General features: G+C 31.6%; 1 protein-coding gene and 1 long non-coding RNA gene across 2 annotated transcripts in view; one reads left to right on the forward strand and one right to left on the reverse strand.

The window, feature by feature from the left end:
• Window positions 1-17,545, reverse strand: part of LOC106685248 (ABC transporter G family member 23) — a gene marked incomplete at its 5' end in the record, with an annotated part of 34,466 nt that extends 16,921 nt beyond the window's left edge. Inside the window, 2 exon segments of the mRNA XM_014427812.3 lie at window positions 6,606-6,760; window positions 17,413-17,545. Coding sequence (XP_014283298.3) covers window positions 6,606-6,760; window positions 17,413-17,545 — 288 coding nt within the window.
• LOC136796887 (uncharacterized) overlaps window positions 12,320-17,772 on the forward strand; it is a 27,043-nt gene continuing 21,590 nt past the window's right edge. Inside the window, exon 1 of the long non-coding RNA XR_010844672.1 lies at window positions 12,320-12,784. This is a non-coding gene — a long non-coding RNA (uncharacterized lncRNA). The remainder of the gene's footprint in view (window positions 12,785-17,772) is intronic.

Genomic DNA, 17,772 nt, shown 5'->3' on the forward strand with positions numbered 1-17,772 from the left:
CGTATATATTAATCAATGTGACAATACATACCCGTTCTAATTTTCCAAATGAACCTTTCAGTTGACAAATTAGTTGACTCCAATTTCAACAGTTTTCAGAAAAGTACTTTTAATAATAGTTTTCATGGCAGTACACTAAAATTTTCATTCTGCTGTTAACCATTTATCTAATGGTTAATTTTTATACAATAAGTATTGGAAATACTAAGAATGATTTCATGGAGTTAATATAATATAAGCATAATGTGAAAAAATTAGCAAACCATCACAGATTCAAAGAATGTCTTGTTTCACAGTTGTAGACCTGACACTATTCAATGTAAATTGAAAATCGTCAGGTGATATTCTTGTTAAGTTTACGTCTGTTTTATTTCGAATGCTTTTTAAGAGCAACTCTACAAAACTTTATCTTTCTTGATACAATTTTATTGTCATAATTTTTCAATGAGTTAAATGACTACATGTAAAAAAAAGGCCGTTTACATAATAAAATATAATATACGGCAGATAGAATCGATATATAGGCACCGGATCAAACAAGTACATTGCACACTAGCTTCCTGTTCCGGGATGCTAAAAACGGTTCACTGCTCACGTGGTGACGGGTTATTTGTCCTTCCCCTCCCTCGACCTGCAAGTTCATTTGATTCGTCTGCGCAATGTATACGGCGTTTAAGATAGACTTCTCACACTAACATTGTCAAAAGAAAAAAAAAACAACGTAAAATCGTCTGCATCAAACATGGCCAATAATACTAATCTTTTATTTTATATCGCTCGTTTAAGGTACCTATGTGAAGTGAAGAATTGCAAAATAAAACGATACAGACATAATTTGTTTCTGCAACAAGATCGTGTGATCGCCTATCTATAAAGGTTGAATGAGCTTGTTAAAATAAATTGTAGTAGTTATGTAGAATATTACTTTATCTCAATCAAAGTAATCTAGCACCTCTATTAACTGTTCTTATCGTGAGAGAAAAAAAAAAAAATTGAAAGGTCATTTTCACACTAACTGAAGTAATGATATATTCGTACTTATTCATAGTGTTTAGAGCTGCTAATACCGTGTTGTATCACTACACCATGACCTTCATATCCCTTTTGTCCTTGACCTCATGCCAACCAAATTCTCAAAATTCCATATAAACCTTTCTAACCATCCTAATCCTTTGGTTCAATCCTTATATAGTTTCACCCATCCCTACAATCCACCTCGAAGGTTGAAACGGCAGTGGCTAGGAGACTTATTGTAAAGTAAAAATGGACAATTGGAGTTCTGGCAATGGTCAGATTCTCCACTCAAGTTGAATGTTTGCGGCTCTAGCGCACTTGTTCAGCCTCCACTGGCTCATTACCAGTGATGCGGTGAGAGGGATGCGCTGGGATCTTATGAGCTCACACGTGGGGGATAGAGTGGGCTCAGTGTTCTTCAGGTCGATTGTGTAAATATTGTGTATAGGAGTGTAAGTGTGACTAGAGATTCTTTTATTTTTATCATTATTTTATTTATTTATTTTTTCATGCACATAGTTTGATTATGTTCATTTTTTTTTTATCCTTCTGTTTGTATATATTGTAAGAGAGATTTTATTTATTTTTACGTACTTTTTTTTTTTTTCATTTATTTATTTATTTTTCAATTTTATTTTATTTTAGTAAGAATGTGATCATTTATCACTAGTACCTATTGCCCACAACGGTGTGGCAGATTGTAATATCTATCAATAAATAATGTTCGATAATAAAAAAAAAAATAACGTGTTGTAACTTTAGAAACTCTTACTCATTCAATATTGAATTTAGTCCAGGATTTAACCTAACCAGAACTTGACAATTAATTTTTTAAAACTTAACCTCTCGCTATGCTTTATACTCGTATTTTTATTGTTATGTTACGTACTCAGGTCAACAAGAGGTTACTAGCTTAAACGTTCTGATGAACCGACTTCAACCAAAATGTGTGTTCTGTAAACGTCCTACATGTTTTAAACCTATTCTAGCGAAATGAGAATGTAGAATTAATTCAGCCTCGAAATTACAGATAAGCGAGAATATTGACGTAGCCGACTTTAGCTCTGCCAGGCTCCATGCAAACCTTTTGTACGAAGAACCGTCTTCGCATCAACGAATCCAATTTTATATCCATTTTCCCCACTATATTAGTATAATACAGCCTAGTCAATCTATAACTGTAGAGGTTCACTTTATTTTTTATTTAATCTTTAACTCAGTTTTCCCCATTCTCAGAGTGGCGCCCTGTGGATAAGAATAATATGCCTAATGTTTTCTCTACCAGGGATGAAAAAAAGATTTAAGTAATTAATTTCTAAAACAAACCCTAAATTAATTCAATAATAGTATTTAGTGTTTTTTTTTTTTATTATTTCTTGAAATGAGATGGACAAAAACTAATCTAGTCAATTAGTTTTTAGAGAAAAACTGTCCAAGGTAAGGGAATCATCTCTATATCCAATTCGTACATGCGTCTCTTAATTTCTTGAGTCGTTTTCAAATTCTTTGTTGAATACGTACGATCAAGCTAGTTCCGATTTTAAATGCTGAAATACTTCTTCTTTAGATTAATTCACTAAATCTTACATTTTTTTCACAGAGTGTAGACAGTTGATAGAGATTAATTATCGATACTCTTTGAAAAAAATATATTAATGTTTTAATAGTTCTTTCTTATTCAGTTTCAATTTATAAAACTAGAAATAAAAGTAACTAGACAAAAAACGGTTTATATATATATACGTGATTTTTATCTATAGTCTCACTATTCCGTCATTTTTGAGATCAGCCAGTATAACCTGATAATGTTAATGTGTTGAACTTTTTTTTACCTTATTCTTTTTTCTCTGATTGATATACATCTATTTACATAAAAATCTGTTTTGCTTATTTTCTATAATATATTTGCTATAATATATCAAGTATTTTTTTTTCTGATAGATTTATTTATTGATAGATATTACAATCTGCCACACAGTTGTGGGCAATAGGTAATAGTGATGAATGATCTCATCCATACTAAAATAAAAAAAAATAGAAGGGAAAAAAAAAAAAAACCTCTCTGAAAATATATACAAAAAAAGAATAAACAAGACATATATCAAGTATTGAAAAAGTGTTTTAATTTCTATGACGGTAGAGCATTCACGAGACGTAAATGCATTTAATTCAAATGCAATATCAGTACAAATAATTTTATTTAACATTCACATCGATTCACAGTAAAAAAAAAAAAAAATTAGTAAATAAATAACATACGAATTAACTTCAATGATGTACGTAGTAAATAAAGGGAAAATTACGCGTTCATGGAATCACAATTTATGTTATTTTACGATCGGTTTTCGTGTAAATAGATTAGCACTTTGTTTACGATTATGACCAGGAATATAAATAGTTATTTAGCGAGTCAACGAGAATACTAAGCCATTAAATCAGAATACGTTTCATTGGACTCTTACAATACTCCAGGGACCAGAAATAGTATCTTTTACTTTATAGTTATTTTTCGAAGATTTATTTCACACAAATTCTTCTAAACAGAACATGTGTTTACCGAGTTTATAATAATAAAAAATAATATCAAGGTGATTTTGTCATCATTAAATCATTCTTCGAAAAACGTTTTGCCAATATTGTAGCATACATATATTTTTATTTGGTTGACAAATAACGATCTAAAGTTAGAAATAAATTTCTAAATCTTTTTCCTGAAGTAGTTATACTTGTCTAGGGCACTTATGTCCATGAAAGTTAATTTACTCCTAACGTATTTATTAAAATTAGTGAAAATGAGATTTTAACTTCTAAGAAAATATCATACGTATGTAAATTACATGTTGAAACATTAGGTAAGACTGCGAGCAGTACTTTATCACCAGTGATTATCCTAAAATTAATTTTTACTGTTCTAGAGAGAGGGTAAGAAATCATACTCTGTCAAGCCTAGCAGTTCTTTCGTCAGGTTTAGTCAGAAGAGTCCAATAGTAAGCATCCAGCAGGTTTAGTTCCATAAGTTAGTCCGTTTACAAGCTGATAGTTACAGTCATAGTCCAGCGAAGCACAGTGTGAGAAGTCGGAGAATGTCAGTTGTCTGCTTCTTGGATATCTTCCATTTCCTAAAGCATGAATTTTTTATAGTCAAGTTTTTTTTATTTATTTTTTTTATTTTATTTATTTATTGATATTTACAACTGTATAAAAAAATACAACCAGTAAATTTGATCATAATGACATAATGATATGATACAGGATGTAGAGAAACTACCCAGTAGTAGAACTCTAAAAACAGTTTACAATATAAGATCACCAGGCCATCTTCTTTTCAGGCGCCTCGGAGGATTGCCAGGAATGGAAGAGGAAGCAAGGTTAGAAACGAGTGGGTTTGGGTGGTTAGGGAGTTTATTATGGAAGGAATAATATCGGGTTCTGGCTAGATCGGTTACATAAGTAACATTTAGGTCTTTATGGATGGTTTTATTAGTAACAAAATAAGAAGCATTGAGGATTTTACGAAGGATTTTGGATTGTAAAGATTGGATACGAGAGGAATTCGAAGGTTTAGTGGAGCCCCAAAGCTCAACTCCGTATGTCCAGATGGGCCTTATTATTGTCATGTAGATCAGTCTTTTTATAGTCAAGGTAGATTGTAATTGCTAGTTTTTGTTTATAATTACTTTTCACTTCCAATATTGAGTTTCTGACTGCACCATGATGCACATCGGAATTCAATTACCAATTAGAACCTACTTTTGTACTTAATAGGTTATTTCTTATCATGAATATATTTTGTACGTATCAAATATTATAAAATTCTGTAAGTTAATGATTGACTTATAGTCCATTCTACGAACCGAGAGATATTGAGTAAAAACGAGCACGTGAACTGCAGGTTAAGAGGTAATACCCCTTAGAAGGGGCTCTACCAATAAAGTACGGCTATCTATACTCCTGTTCTGGATGGCCCAATACGTTCTTAAATCGCTGGGGTACGAGTTGTCTGTCCATTATATCGTAAATAAAATATGGAGTTAAACATTGGAAATAAATGTTGCCAATACGGACAGGCTGGAATATGGCTCTACTTTAAATAGGGTTTAATTCCCATAATATCTAACTCATTACTACAGATGTTTTAATATCTCAGTGTTATAATTGACTTGCAAATGTACAATGCTGGGTCGAAATGGCTTTGATACAATGCCAAAGTGGCGTATCATAAATTTTCTGAGACAACTTATTGAATTATAGCCGCAAATTTAATGTACCTGCTGATTTCTAATTTTTATGTTCATAATTCCTTGTCTAGTATTTATTGAATTTTCCTAGTTTGACGCTTTCACTACCAATTATTAAATAAGTGATTAAAAAAAAAAATTGTCTCATAACCTCTTAATGAGGCATTCAGGATGGAAAATACGAGTTTTTGAATTTTTTTTTTTTTGGGTCGGAAAATGGCCTTTTGTCTCAGTGTTAGCGGAAAGGCGTCCCAATTTGTGCCTGTGGTAGGGGGAAATGTGTCCCTTTAGTACGAGGAAGGCAAGGAAAGAAGCGTCCAAAGAGACATTTTGTCGCACTGAGAATGAAAGAGTTAAGTAGAGATATCGCATATTCATTTATCATTTTACTTTCCGTCGAGAATTGGAAACCACGTTAAACTGCAATAAAACTCAGGATAGAAAAACTGCAGATACGCCAGTTTAGTTTTGCACTGACGATGTGTCTATAATGACTGACTCCTGTTTCTATAAAGGGATAAATATTTGTTGGTATGCTCATTTACCACAATTATATATACATCACTTAAAAGTTATACATTAGTGAATCAAGGGTCCTGAATAATAGAGCCCTGTTTCATAATGAAAGCTAATAATGTAAAAAAGTTCACAAATACAAACAAAAGACAAGAACTAATACTAGTTTTTTCAAGATGATGCCAAATGTTTGTGATAATGTGTTAAAAAGTATAAAACTATAAATCAGAATTGTAAAAGTCAGTACAATAATTCCAAAAATAATCTACAAGACTAATTTTATGAGTTTGTACTTTATTATGAAACAGGGCTCAATGGAAATACATTACCACTGATTTAAAATTGTAACTACGGTTCGCTTTCACATTATATCGGTTAAGTAAAGGTTCAGCTGTGACGGTGTTAGTCAACAATGACTGCAGTCGAAGCCACTACTACCGTGTAACTATGACATTTGTTTTTGTGGCAGTACTGTAGTACTACACCAGCTTGATAGTGGGTTGTACTATCAACCATCTGCGCACATGTTGCCAACTATATATGCAGGTGCTTTGACGCTTATAAGCCTATAACACTAATCTTACATATAAAGCTTAAACTTGTAGGTTTGTAAGTTACCCAAAAAAAGAATTGCTCACCTTGTCGCGTCAAGTATTCAAGAATTTTTTTTTTATCAGCCGTAAAAATAAGGATTTAATATTAAAAAGAAAAATTGGAATCTCTGACAATAGAAAAATCGTTCGTACTTTTTAGTGCAATATAAATTTAATTATTTTATATCATTAATTACTAATTACTCTTTAGTAGTAACAGTCTCTAATAATTATCTTATTTTACCTGAGAGTATCGTTAATCCTGTGAAATGGCGGCAGCTCGAGCAACTGTGAAAGCTTCACGGCCTGTACCTGGATATCTTCCTCTTCCAGCCCGTACACTCGTCCGTAGTAAGCTAGGGTCTCTTGAATGCTCAGCATCATGTACAAAGCAACACTCTGCAAGATAAAAATTAATTGAGCGAGATTTATAACGATTGATTAAAAAAAATCGTCAATATTAGATTTAAATTAGCTTATAATACACCTCTGGATCCCAATTGCAGCAACTTTGAGAATTTAGTTTTTCTATGATGACTCCCTACACTATTTGGCGTCCGGTGGTGCATTTATTTTTAAAATTATATGTACCACCTCTCTCTCAAAATAATAACGTTTTCATTACATAAAATAAATGGGGGGGGGGGACGGAATATTCTTGCAAAAATGATTTTAAAAAAAGTCTCGTTCATGGTTTCCATCCCGAAACTCAACATTACGACAACTGCTTCTAAATTAATAAAATTTAACTTGTCAGCAACATGATTATCTGATTTCATCACGATCTGTTAGTAACAATGTTCTTCGAACATAATTGTGAGAATCTTAAAGTACTTTCAGAGATGTTATTCTATAGTCTATTTTGTCTATAACAATAACGTATTCACTTTAAATCATTTTGAATTATATCAAATCAATATAATTTATTTAAGTGGAGTTTACATTAACCTAGGTTTCACGATCCATTCAACACAATTCTCAAAAACATATGTCATATTGAAAACTGAGAACATATGTGAAATACTGAACAACGTTGTTTCTCTACACTTCCGGTTATATCCAGTCAACCACATTTTGAAAACTGACTATTTGACTGTATACATAAAAGCTTTATTATTAAACTATAAAACATCATGGCCTTTAAATCACCTGAAAACCTTCAGTTTAATTATAATTTAATAATAATAATAATAATAATAATTTAACGTTTTATGCTTTTACAGTCACACATATACATAATGCCACTACCATTTTTTCTCTCTTGTTAGGATCCTTTAAACTGTGACCTTGACTATTTTAAAAATTAAAATATATTAATTAAAAAATAGATATATATCGATGAAAAAGAAGATATGGAATAGAGATATATAAGCGAAAATAAAAAGTAAATAGTTTTTTTTTTGTACTCTTATCGTGAATTCGTTTGTACGAGTCACTGGTTTTTACCTAAATGGCATTGATCAAATGGTTTTCGCTTGTCCATTTTCCATAGTCAGCCAACCAGACCGAATATTACAGAAATATGGCTGGAATGACCGACTCAAAAAAAAAAATTAAGTTGGCATATGGTACAAATCTATTTTGTTTATCGTACAATAATGGAAGTATAAATATTTCAATAATTTCTAACTACCGAACTAATTATTAATTGATATTAAATAGAAGTAGAATGTTTTTGGAGAGAGAAAAACTAAAAATTCTTGAAATTAATGATGTGCCGTATTCATTCCAAGGTTAAATGGTTGCAATACTGGATTTTTTTCAGGTCATTCATTAAAACTCAGTCTTGGTTAAGCAATAAATCCTTTTTCAGGCCGCTCCGCGAAGGTTATAAGTAGTAATTTTGCCAGTCTTGAATTCGTTACTTTTAGGATTTCATTTATTGTTAATCAACAGTAAAGCCATAGAATCATTCTAGAAACTAATTGCAGTTTCTAATTGACAATTTCAAGGCGGTTGACAGTTATAGAGGTGGCTATAATGTAACCCACTCCCAAGCTGGGTTGCAGCGTCACGGGACGAGATACGCTAACAGTAATGTGATGAATTAAGTTTACTACCTAAGAACCTTGGTATGACATTAGACCCTCGAACCTTGGTTGTCTCATTAGTTGTGACCTCATCATCTCAGCCTCTCCCATTTCCTAGGAAACCAGTAAATTGATAACGTCTCCTTTCAACTGCATTCGTTTGCATTTGTCCTCTGTATCTTCTGTAATGCGGTAAGCGCTCTATTCCTACAGGCCTTTTATGTACAACGTCATAAATAATCTAGCGGCAATCACTCGTGCTGTAATTCGCTGATTTATTGGAGATTGCTCCACGTCATTTGCGATTATTTGCACTTCTCAGTTACTAGTTGCTTTGCAGGCATCCTTCAGAACCATTTCCACCTTCATAATTAAATGGCTTTTCATTATGAAGTAAACTTTTTCAATTTTTTTAAATGTATTTATTATTTTATCTTTCCAGGAAGAAAAACCTCATATTCATCTCTTAAATAAAATCTAAAATAATAAGTTCACTTAAATATTTTGCCTTTAATGCCAGGTATTGAACTTTACATACCCATTCAGTGTACTTTTCCGAGATAGAGTTTAGAGGAAAAACGTCAAATCTTGCTTAGAATTGTAAAAAGATAATAGAACCCAAGAAAATAACAATACTTAACAATAACAAAAAAAAGCATTGGATGGTTCTGATACTATTTTTATTTTTCATTTTTTAAAAAATAAGTTACTATCATGAAAGACGTCATTTGAACCTGAAACTTTCATAAATTCCTGTAAATTACACTAAATTCTGATATGCGTTATCATACAAAACTCTCAAACGTAAATGAATCTGAAAACAATAAATAAACAATTCAAATAAAGTATACCTAGAGCTCGAAACCACAACAACTTATGTCCCGATTCCAGATCCAAATCGCATATTACTTTCAAATACTCCAAGTAACGTTGTTGATCTTGTTAAGAAAGCTATTTTCAAGCAAAATATTTTTAAAAACTAAAATGGATTTGATGAATGACACAATTTCTTCCTTATTAAACTACAATAGTTTATTTCATATCATCAGCAACGTTTCGGGAGATTTATGTGATAAAGGAGGTAGGAGAAAATTATTTTATAGTCTATATGGTTGTTATCACAATGGAAGATAACCTTCAGAAAGGTAATTATTCTCCTATAATGTATGACCATTAGAATGTTTTACTCAATAAATGACATTAATATTATAATATATTAGCAAGTATGACAAATAGGAGAAAATTATATGTCATATATAGGTTTTTTGTTATCAAGTAAATAATTTATAAATAGTTCTTTGAGTGTATATGATATATTAGTGTTGTTGCAAGCACATGTTTATGGTTTTGTTGAATTTGTTTTTTAGCAGCCTGAAGATGGGGGAAATCTCCCGAAACGTTGCTGATGATATGAAATAAACTATTGTAGTTTAATAAGGAAGAAATTGTGTCATTCACTAAATCCATTTTAATTCCATAAGACTCTTCCAGTTAAAGGATTATTAAATTTTTAAAAACAAAATTCATAAGTACCGGATTATATAATGGACCTAGAGGACAGTTTTAACCAACTGTTAGATTGGTCATTTTTTTTTTTTTATTAATTTATTTATTGATATTTACAACTGTACATAAAATACATCAAGTAAATTTGAGGAAATCATAATGGTATGGTACAAGCATGTAGAGGAACTACCCATTGGTAGAACTCTTAAAACATTTTTTCACTATAAGGTCTCGAGGGATCTTCATTTCAGACGCCTTGGAGGATTTTCTGGAATAAAAGAGGAACCATGATAAGAAACTCATGGGTTTGAGTGGTTAGGAAGTTTATAATGGAAGGATTGATATCTGGTTCGGGCTAGATCGGGTACAAATGGAACATTAATGTTTTTGTGGATGATTTTATTTGTGACAAAGTAGGGAGCATAATTAGGAGCGAGATTTTATGAAGGATTTTGGACTGTAAGAATTGGATACGAGAGGAATTCGAAGGTTTAGTGGAGCCTCAAAGCTCAACGCCGTATGTCCAGATAGGCCTTATTATTGTCATGTAGATCAGTCTTTTGTAATGAATTGGAAATTTGGACTGTTTGTCTAGTAAGTGCTGAAATAGTCGAAATCGACGTGCAGCTTCCTGTCTTTTCAGTCTTGTGTGAGGATTCCAGGTTAGTCGTTTGTCCAGATGTAGTCCAAGGTAGCGGATCTGTTCAACAGGGGTAAGGGCAACATTATTGAAGTATACTGTAGGGCAGTCAGTAGGTTTGGTCAATTTAATATATATTATTAATTTTAGATAGAGTTTTTGTTTCTCGTATTGCTTTATTCTTATATTTATTTGCTTAAACTTAAGTTATTAGAGTAATAAAAAATTATTATTAAAGTTGATCACGTTGTAATTATTTTTAAAAATTTCAATCAATTCAGTTAGACATAAATATTACTAACATAATATATATATATTACTAACATAATATATATTACTAACATATATAATATTATGTATATATAGGCCGGAAAGGATGGCTGGGCCCGCCCCACTAAATCCCCAGAGATGGTCCTTAATCATTTAGAAATATTTGCTTAAAACGAGAAGAGGAAGCAATTTTTTGGAAAAATATATTTAATTAAAATGAGGTATAATGCGTAGTTACAATTAATTTTTCAAGAGAGTAAAACTTTACTTTTCAAGAAAAATCAATACCAACAAACAAAATGTTGATTTCGTTGTTTAGTACTCTTAAAAAATACCACATGCATCAAAATTTCATTGCAGGATAAAAGTCATATTTGCACCTTCCAAGCATAATATAGTGAACATTACAACAAAACATGTTATTTGCAATACACACGTTAATTTATTTTGTTTCGATGTCAAGCTACATTGAAAACTCAATACATTGTTACATTTTAAAACTGCCGACAGCTTTATTTCGGTTTACCTTGTTTTACCAATTCTAAATGTTCTAGATCATCATTCTAAATGAAGGAAAAACATATAATTGAGTGTGTTTAAATTTTTGTTGGTTACGTTGGATTGAATCGTGACAAAAATAAAACTTCAACGTTAGACGGCGGATTGCTTTCAAACGATAAAAACTTGCTATACTTGACTTTGAAAAATGTTTTAGGAAAAGAACAAAAAAAGATAAAGAATTTATCATACAATACCGAGGATTCGAAAAAACATTTACGTTGTTATCTGAATAGGATAAATAAGGAAAAACAAACAGTTTTTAAATTACTGATTATATTATTGAAAGGCCTAAAAACAAAAATGAAAATGTTATCTTAGACGTCACGGCTCCTTGGTAGACAGTTAACATTTCTCTGATTTTCAAATATTTCGTGAGTATTAAAAATATTGAACTGCTGCATACTTAATTGGGATATGAGTTGTCTAATCTCGCTTAGGACTTAAAATATTTTTTTTTTATTTATTGATATAATTATTAGTTATTTTTTAATTATTACGTTAAACAGAACAAACCCATGAAATGATGTCAATAGACAACTTTATTAATTTTTGCCTAAAACTCAAAAGATGTATGATAAAACAATAAAAAAAACTAAAAAGTAAATGTTATTAATTAAAAAAATGGAAGTGATAGTTTTTACGGGTGGTTTTGTAATATAAGAGGGACTAACACCACGGGTAGAAGACTATAGAAATGTTAAGTTTATGAAAACTGTCAATGAAGCCTTGGCATGAAACGAGATCCATAATTGCCGTGTTCGAGATCCAATAAACAAAGATAATTAAAATCCCAACCTTCTGTAAACAGGTTAATCACAGCTTAGCTCTTTTACATGTGTAGAGGTGAACTAAATCATCCGCACCCAGTTCCAATCAGGCAATTAATTATCCTCATTGTCCATCAAGTGATTTTATCAGTAGAACTGTTATTATTGGATTATATTTATTAGATATTATTCTACAGGCAGTGGAAGAATTCAGTCGGTATTGAAACCATTCATTTTTTATGAATTATCGTCCACGTGTGTGAGAGATAAGTAATTATTTGTTTGTTTGATAAAGGGAAGAGTTTTATTCGTTTCCTGGAGGCGATTTATCTGCCAATATGCAATTTTAGAAGATTGTGATTAATGAATGGGAGGTCGCTTCGTCATTGTTAAAGGAGCGATACATGTTACTGATCATCTATCTAATAGTATATTTATCTATCAATTTTTTTTTGCCCCCTTCCTCGCCATTTCTGGCTGTACGGCAGCAGTTTAGTATTGCGCTGGGTTTGAGCATCCCACTATTACCAACAATCAACAATTCATCTTATTCGAAAAATGATTGGCGTGCCACTCATACTATTTCACCACACACCAGTGACGGATCCATGAATTTTCTGAAGACGGAGAGTGCGTAGTTGTGTACCAGGTGACTTAAAATAGTAACATAGTTTAAATAACAAATTTGCAATAAAATTTTATTTCTAATTAAAGGCATAGAAATAAAAGTGTCAGTTGTATTCATACATAAAAAAAATAAAAGTTTTCAAGAAATATTTGTTTTCACCTTCCAGGGGGGTTGCGCTTTTTTTTTTTTTTTTGTAGTAAAATACAATAAATGTGTAGTGAAAACACCCAAATCCTACAATAACCAACTTTACTTCTTAACTTCTTCAAAATATGATATCCATCTACCGATCTATTAGATAGATCGGAAACCTTACATAAGTTTATTAGATCAAATTAAACTCACCTACTAAGGCTACTAATTAAAGCTATTATGAAGGCTGGAATACAATTTTTCAACTTCTTAATACCACCAATTTCAGGTTTTTGAAAAACAATCCCAGGCACTGTCTAGGAAGGAGAATCTAAAAATTTCCTCCAAAATTTCTTCTGCTTAGCTTTTCAATTATGTATTTACAAGAGATACATATACTATTAACCAAAATACTAACAAATAATAACAAAATGTAGACAATTTTTAATAATTTTGATTAAAAATATCTAGGTACTGCCGTGTACGGGGCTTCGGGGTTTCTAAGCCCGACTAGGGGTTCCCCGTACAGGTATTATATTGAAATTTAATCATATATTAATGTATTTATATTTATATTATGTATCTCTATCAGTTCCTGATGGGAACTAACTGAAAGGGGATGCGCTATATTTAATTCAACCACTAGACACCATCTGAAAACCCCCGCCGTGGTATGCTAGATATGAATATTATAATTAATCATTGGAGTTCCTTTCCAACGGTATCGTGTTCACCAATTTACTATGCTATTATATATGAGGTGGCATGCAGGGATTATTAATTATAAAGTAAAGTCCTTGTTACATGTTTTATATTTACAATTATATATACATTATCAAGAATACTATTATGAGAGAGCATGTATCCTTATACTAGGTAACTTGTATCCTTATACTTTAATTCTAAGAGAATGAATTGAGAAGTACCAGTTGGGATCTTTGATATTTATACTGACTGTAAGTTATTAATTCTACTACTGCCATTTTAATTACGTCAGAAAAGGTCTTACTTGTTTCGGTACATCGGTCGGCTTGGCGGTTGTCGCGGAAGAGCGTCCATATCCGCCTCCTGGCTGCCGCTCTCTCTTCCTCAGGCCTGTCTTCAGGTGTTCATCTCTCCCAGACTGTGTCTCTTCCGTCCGGCTCTCTCAGGCTGTGTTCAACTCCGGGCTCCTTCGAACCTCCTCCTGAGTCTCTCTACCAAACTCTGTCCTCAACGGTGTCCATCTCTCTTTTTGTTCCTTTTCTCCCCTCTCCTTCTGACTCCTCCTTCTTTTGATTTCTGTCCTTTGATTGGTTCCTCTATTTTCAGAGGGGGTGAGAAGGTCCAATGATCTTCGACGAAAGTCGGCCTTTTTCCTACCTTTCATCTTTAAAAGTGTCTTCTTTGAAGAAAGCCGGCTTCTGGCGGCTTACTTTATTTTTTCCGAGGTTTTTAGAGAGGCCCCGTGTGAGATAAGGGGTGTTTATTTGTTATCAATTACGGCGGCTATTTCTCTATACTTTCTAATGTCTAAACTGGCCACGTGCAAGATAAGGGCTGTTTGTTTGTTTAACTCTGTCTACACGGTCAACCGTTCCCAGAGGGTGCATACCATCTGTTATCTATATACTTTTGTACATTTCTTTAGATCTGTTGCCGATGGATATTTGCATAGGTCCGGCGGTATCTTTGGCATGCCGACAAAAGAAATTATTTTAAGTTAAAAAAACTCCATACATATCAGTACATACATATTGATCAAATCAATCGATTTTTATTTAAAATAGGTTATATAACATAATAATGTAAAAAATATAAAATAAATCTAAATTCTCACTTTTCACAACTAGGATTGAAGGGCAAATTAGAGACTGAGAATCCAAGTTAAATACAATTACACTGAACGTTCTCTTTGAAAAGCTAATTCTTGAGAGACTTTTTCGTAGTTACCCGAAGCCCCAGGTAATGAAATTTGTCAATTTTTAACTATAAATTCAATTAATAATAAAATGGATAAATATAGGCATACTTATGTGCATAATATGAGAAATTCAGTTTAAGCACAAAATTTTATACAACATTAATCAAAATTTAGCCTAAAATGATTAAAAGTGGAGAAAAAACTCAAACCATGAGAAATTCTGGAAGAACACCAAAATGTGAAATTTGGGCAAAATAAAATTAGTGTTATTTTTTATAAATAAATAAGTAAAATAAATAAATAATAAGTTTTCCATTATTCGGGATATTTGTCTTGGTTGAAGCAAGGGAACAACTGATGCAATAGCACAAAAAATTCTTTTGTGTTCCTTGAATCCTATCGACAGGATATGGGCTGAATAAAATAATTTGGTTTATGATCCCAGATCCTTTGTACCGTGTCAGTTTAGCTACTATACGCATATCTATGACTTGAAAGTATATTGGCAAGAAATTGTTATTCATCTTCGAAGAACTACAACTAATCCTGTATTTAAAAAAAAATTTAAATACATTAATAATATAATATAACTTTTCCAATTAATTGGGAAATTAATAAGAACAATGAAACAAGCTGTTTTGTGCTTCAAAGTAACATGAGAAAAAGAAGTGATTTTGATAATTTGGTTCTCAATACTAATTTCCATTTTTACTTCTACCAATAGGTAGATTTTCCACATGTTTATATCATGCCAAAGTAGTATTCACATTGCATTAGCATGTCAGAATATCATTCTCTATGTGTCCGGAATAAAGAAAAGAAACTTAACACCTTTAGTATGCTCCTAACTTAATCAACATAGTCTTCTAAAATCAATTGTTTAGCTCTCTAAAGAACAACTACCTATATACAATATGTTATGCTCTCATTAATAGCCTATTTATTTATATACATTTACATACTCCAAAAATAAGATTTCTTATTTGTAAGATACAAAATAGAAAGTTAACAAAATCCAAAGCCCTTACAACTGAATTTATACAATACTTAGTAGAACAAATTTACCAGTTTGTTTCGTTACCTGTTTTAAGGTTCTATTAGTACATATTATTTTACAAGTTTTTGATTCCATATTATCCTAGTAATACTCCGTGTTTTAAATTTTAAAACGTATTTCCTTTCTTTTCTCCAGTAACCTTTATGCAAGATAGGTTCTGATAAATACATATAAACATAACCTCTACCTTTCTCCTTGAACTGAATGGCAGACATCTAATATAACTAAAAATGAATCTACTATTGGTTTCTATGGAGTTGTTAACTCATTTTACCTTATTATACACTGATATTAATCACCTTGGTATTCTCAATTCATTTTAGTTTTTACAACTTAATATTTTAAGTCCGTTAACTTATTATAATTTATCGTCCATGGAGTCTAGTTAGTTCCTAAATATCTCTTTGGATTATTATCTATGACATTATAAATTATTTTTTGTATGTTGAATGTTTATGATACTTGGTCTGGTATCATTTAACAACATTTAGCTAGCCGAGGGGGGAGGTCGCAATACTCCCATTATTTCTAAGAAATTGCTCCCCTATCGTTTCTGGAAATGATTTTTTATAGTCACAATCGGGATCTATGTACAATTTACGGATATTTGTTGAATGAATCTCAGTCCTTAATTACCAGTATTACTAATCAATTACTTTTGTTTTCGATGACTTATGTTATATTTTTATGCCAATACAAGTTAAATACAATTAATAAGTAAAAGTCTACCATATTGGACTTTTCCTCGGATAAACCCGTTTTTAAAAAAAATAATAGCAATTTCGAATTATAAAAAAGAAATTTTCGACATTAGTGATAAATTTTTGAAGTTTATTGCAATCTCTTGTCTTTACTATTAAGTTTTTTGCATCCCTTGCTTTTTTGGAATATTTCTGAAGAGAAATTATTGACTAATTGAATAATAACCGATCATGCTATTTAACTGAGACTATACAATATCGTGGTTATATTTATTGCGGTTTAATATAGATGCCATACTTTATGTTTACATATTTCCGCATATAAAATTATCTATTACAGATTCAATCACTTTTGATGAGAAATTATAATGTGGTCTTTAAACCATGCATTCATCTATTTACTAGTTTTTATATGAAATACGTATTTTAGCAAACCCTTTATCATCACCCATCTTAAACTGACAACTCCTTATCCGCTATTATTTTATGACTACATCTCCAACATAAAAAAATAGAACTGTATATTATAAAAATATATTTGGTAAAATTTTTACAGTCTTTACGATTTTTAATTGTAAAAAAGTTTTTCTTTTTCTTAAAAACATATCACGATACACGATTGATGTTGCGTAACCTTCATACAACGAGGAGCGACGGTCAGTTCAATTTCTCATATATAAAATCTGCTTAAAATTATTTTTTTGTAACTGAAAAATTTTCTTTATTTCAGAAAAATATTTTATAAGCGCCAGACCATTACGCGTCTGTAGCACGATATGCCCTAAAATCCGGTCTCAAGTTCAAGACTTGAAAATGATGATTGATAGATTCTTTAAAAACTTGATGGTCCATTTACCTGCGGCATGTATCCTACATCGTCCCTCCTGCTCACGGACAATCGGATGGTCCCTGCGTCTAAAGAGGTCCTTCCGATGATGCAGTTGAGGAGTGTAGTTTTCCCACAGCCGCTGGGTCCCAACAACGCGTATCTGCAACAACAATACCATTACGATTAATTCATTTGTGTATTTGTATGTAAAGAGAACGAAAAATAACGTGTCAACTGTTTGAGTTGAGGAAGATAAACTGTTGTCTTACTACCGAGTTTTTCTCTTAAGGTTTTTTTCTTGAAGAAGTTTGTCGGGGGGTGCGGTCAGCAAAGAACAACATAAATAAACAAAACCATATTTATTTATTTTATGCCGACGTTTCGACC

The sequence above is a fragment of the Halyomorpha halys genome, unplaced genomic scaffold (genome assembly GCF_000696795.3).
Source record: "Halyomorpha halys isolate HHAL.00 unplaced genomic scaffold, Hhal_1.1 Scaffold673.1, whole genome shotgun sequence".
NCBI classification, from domain to species: Eukaryota; Metazoa; Arthropoda; class Insecta; order Hemiptera; family Pentatomidae; genus Halyomorpha; species Halyomorpha halys.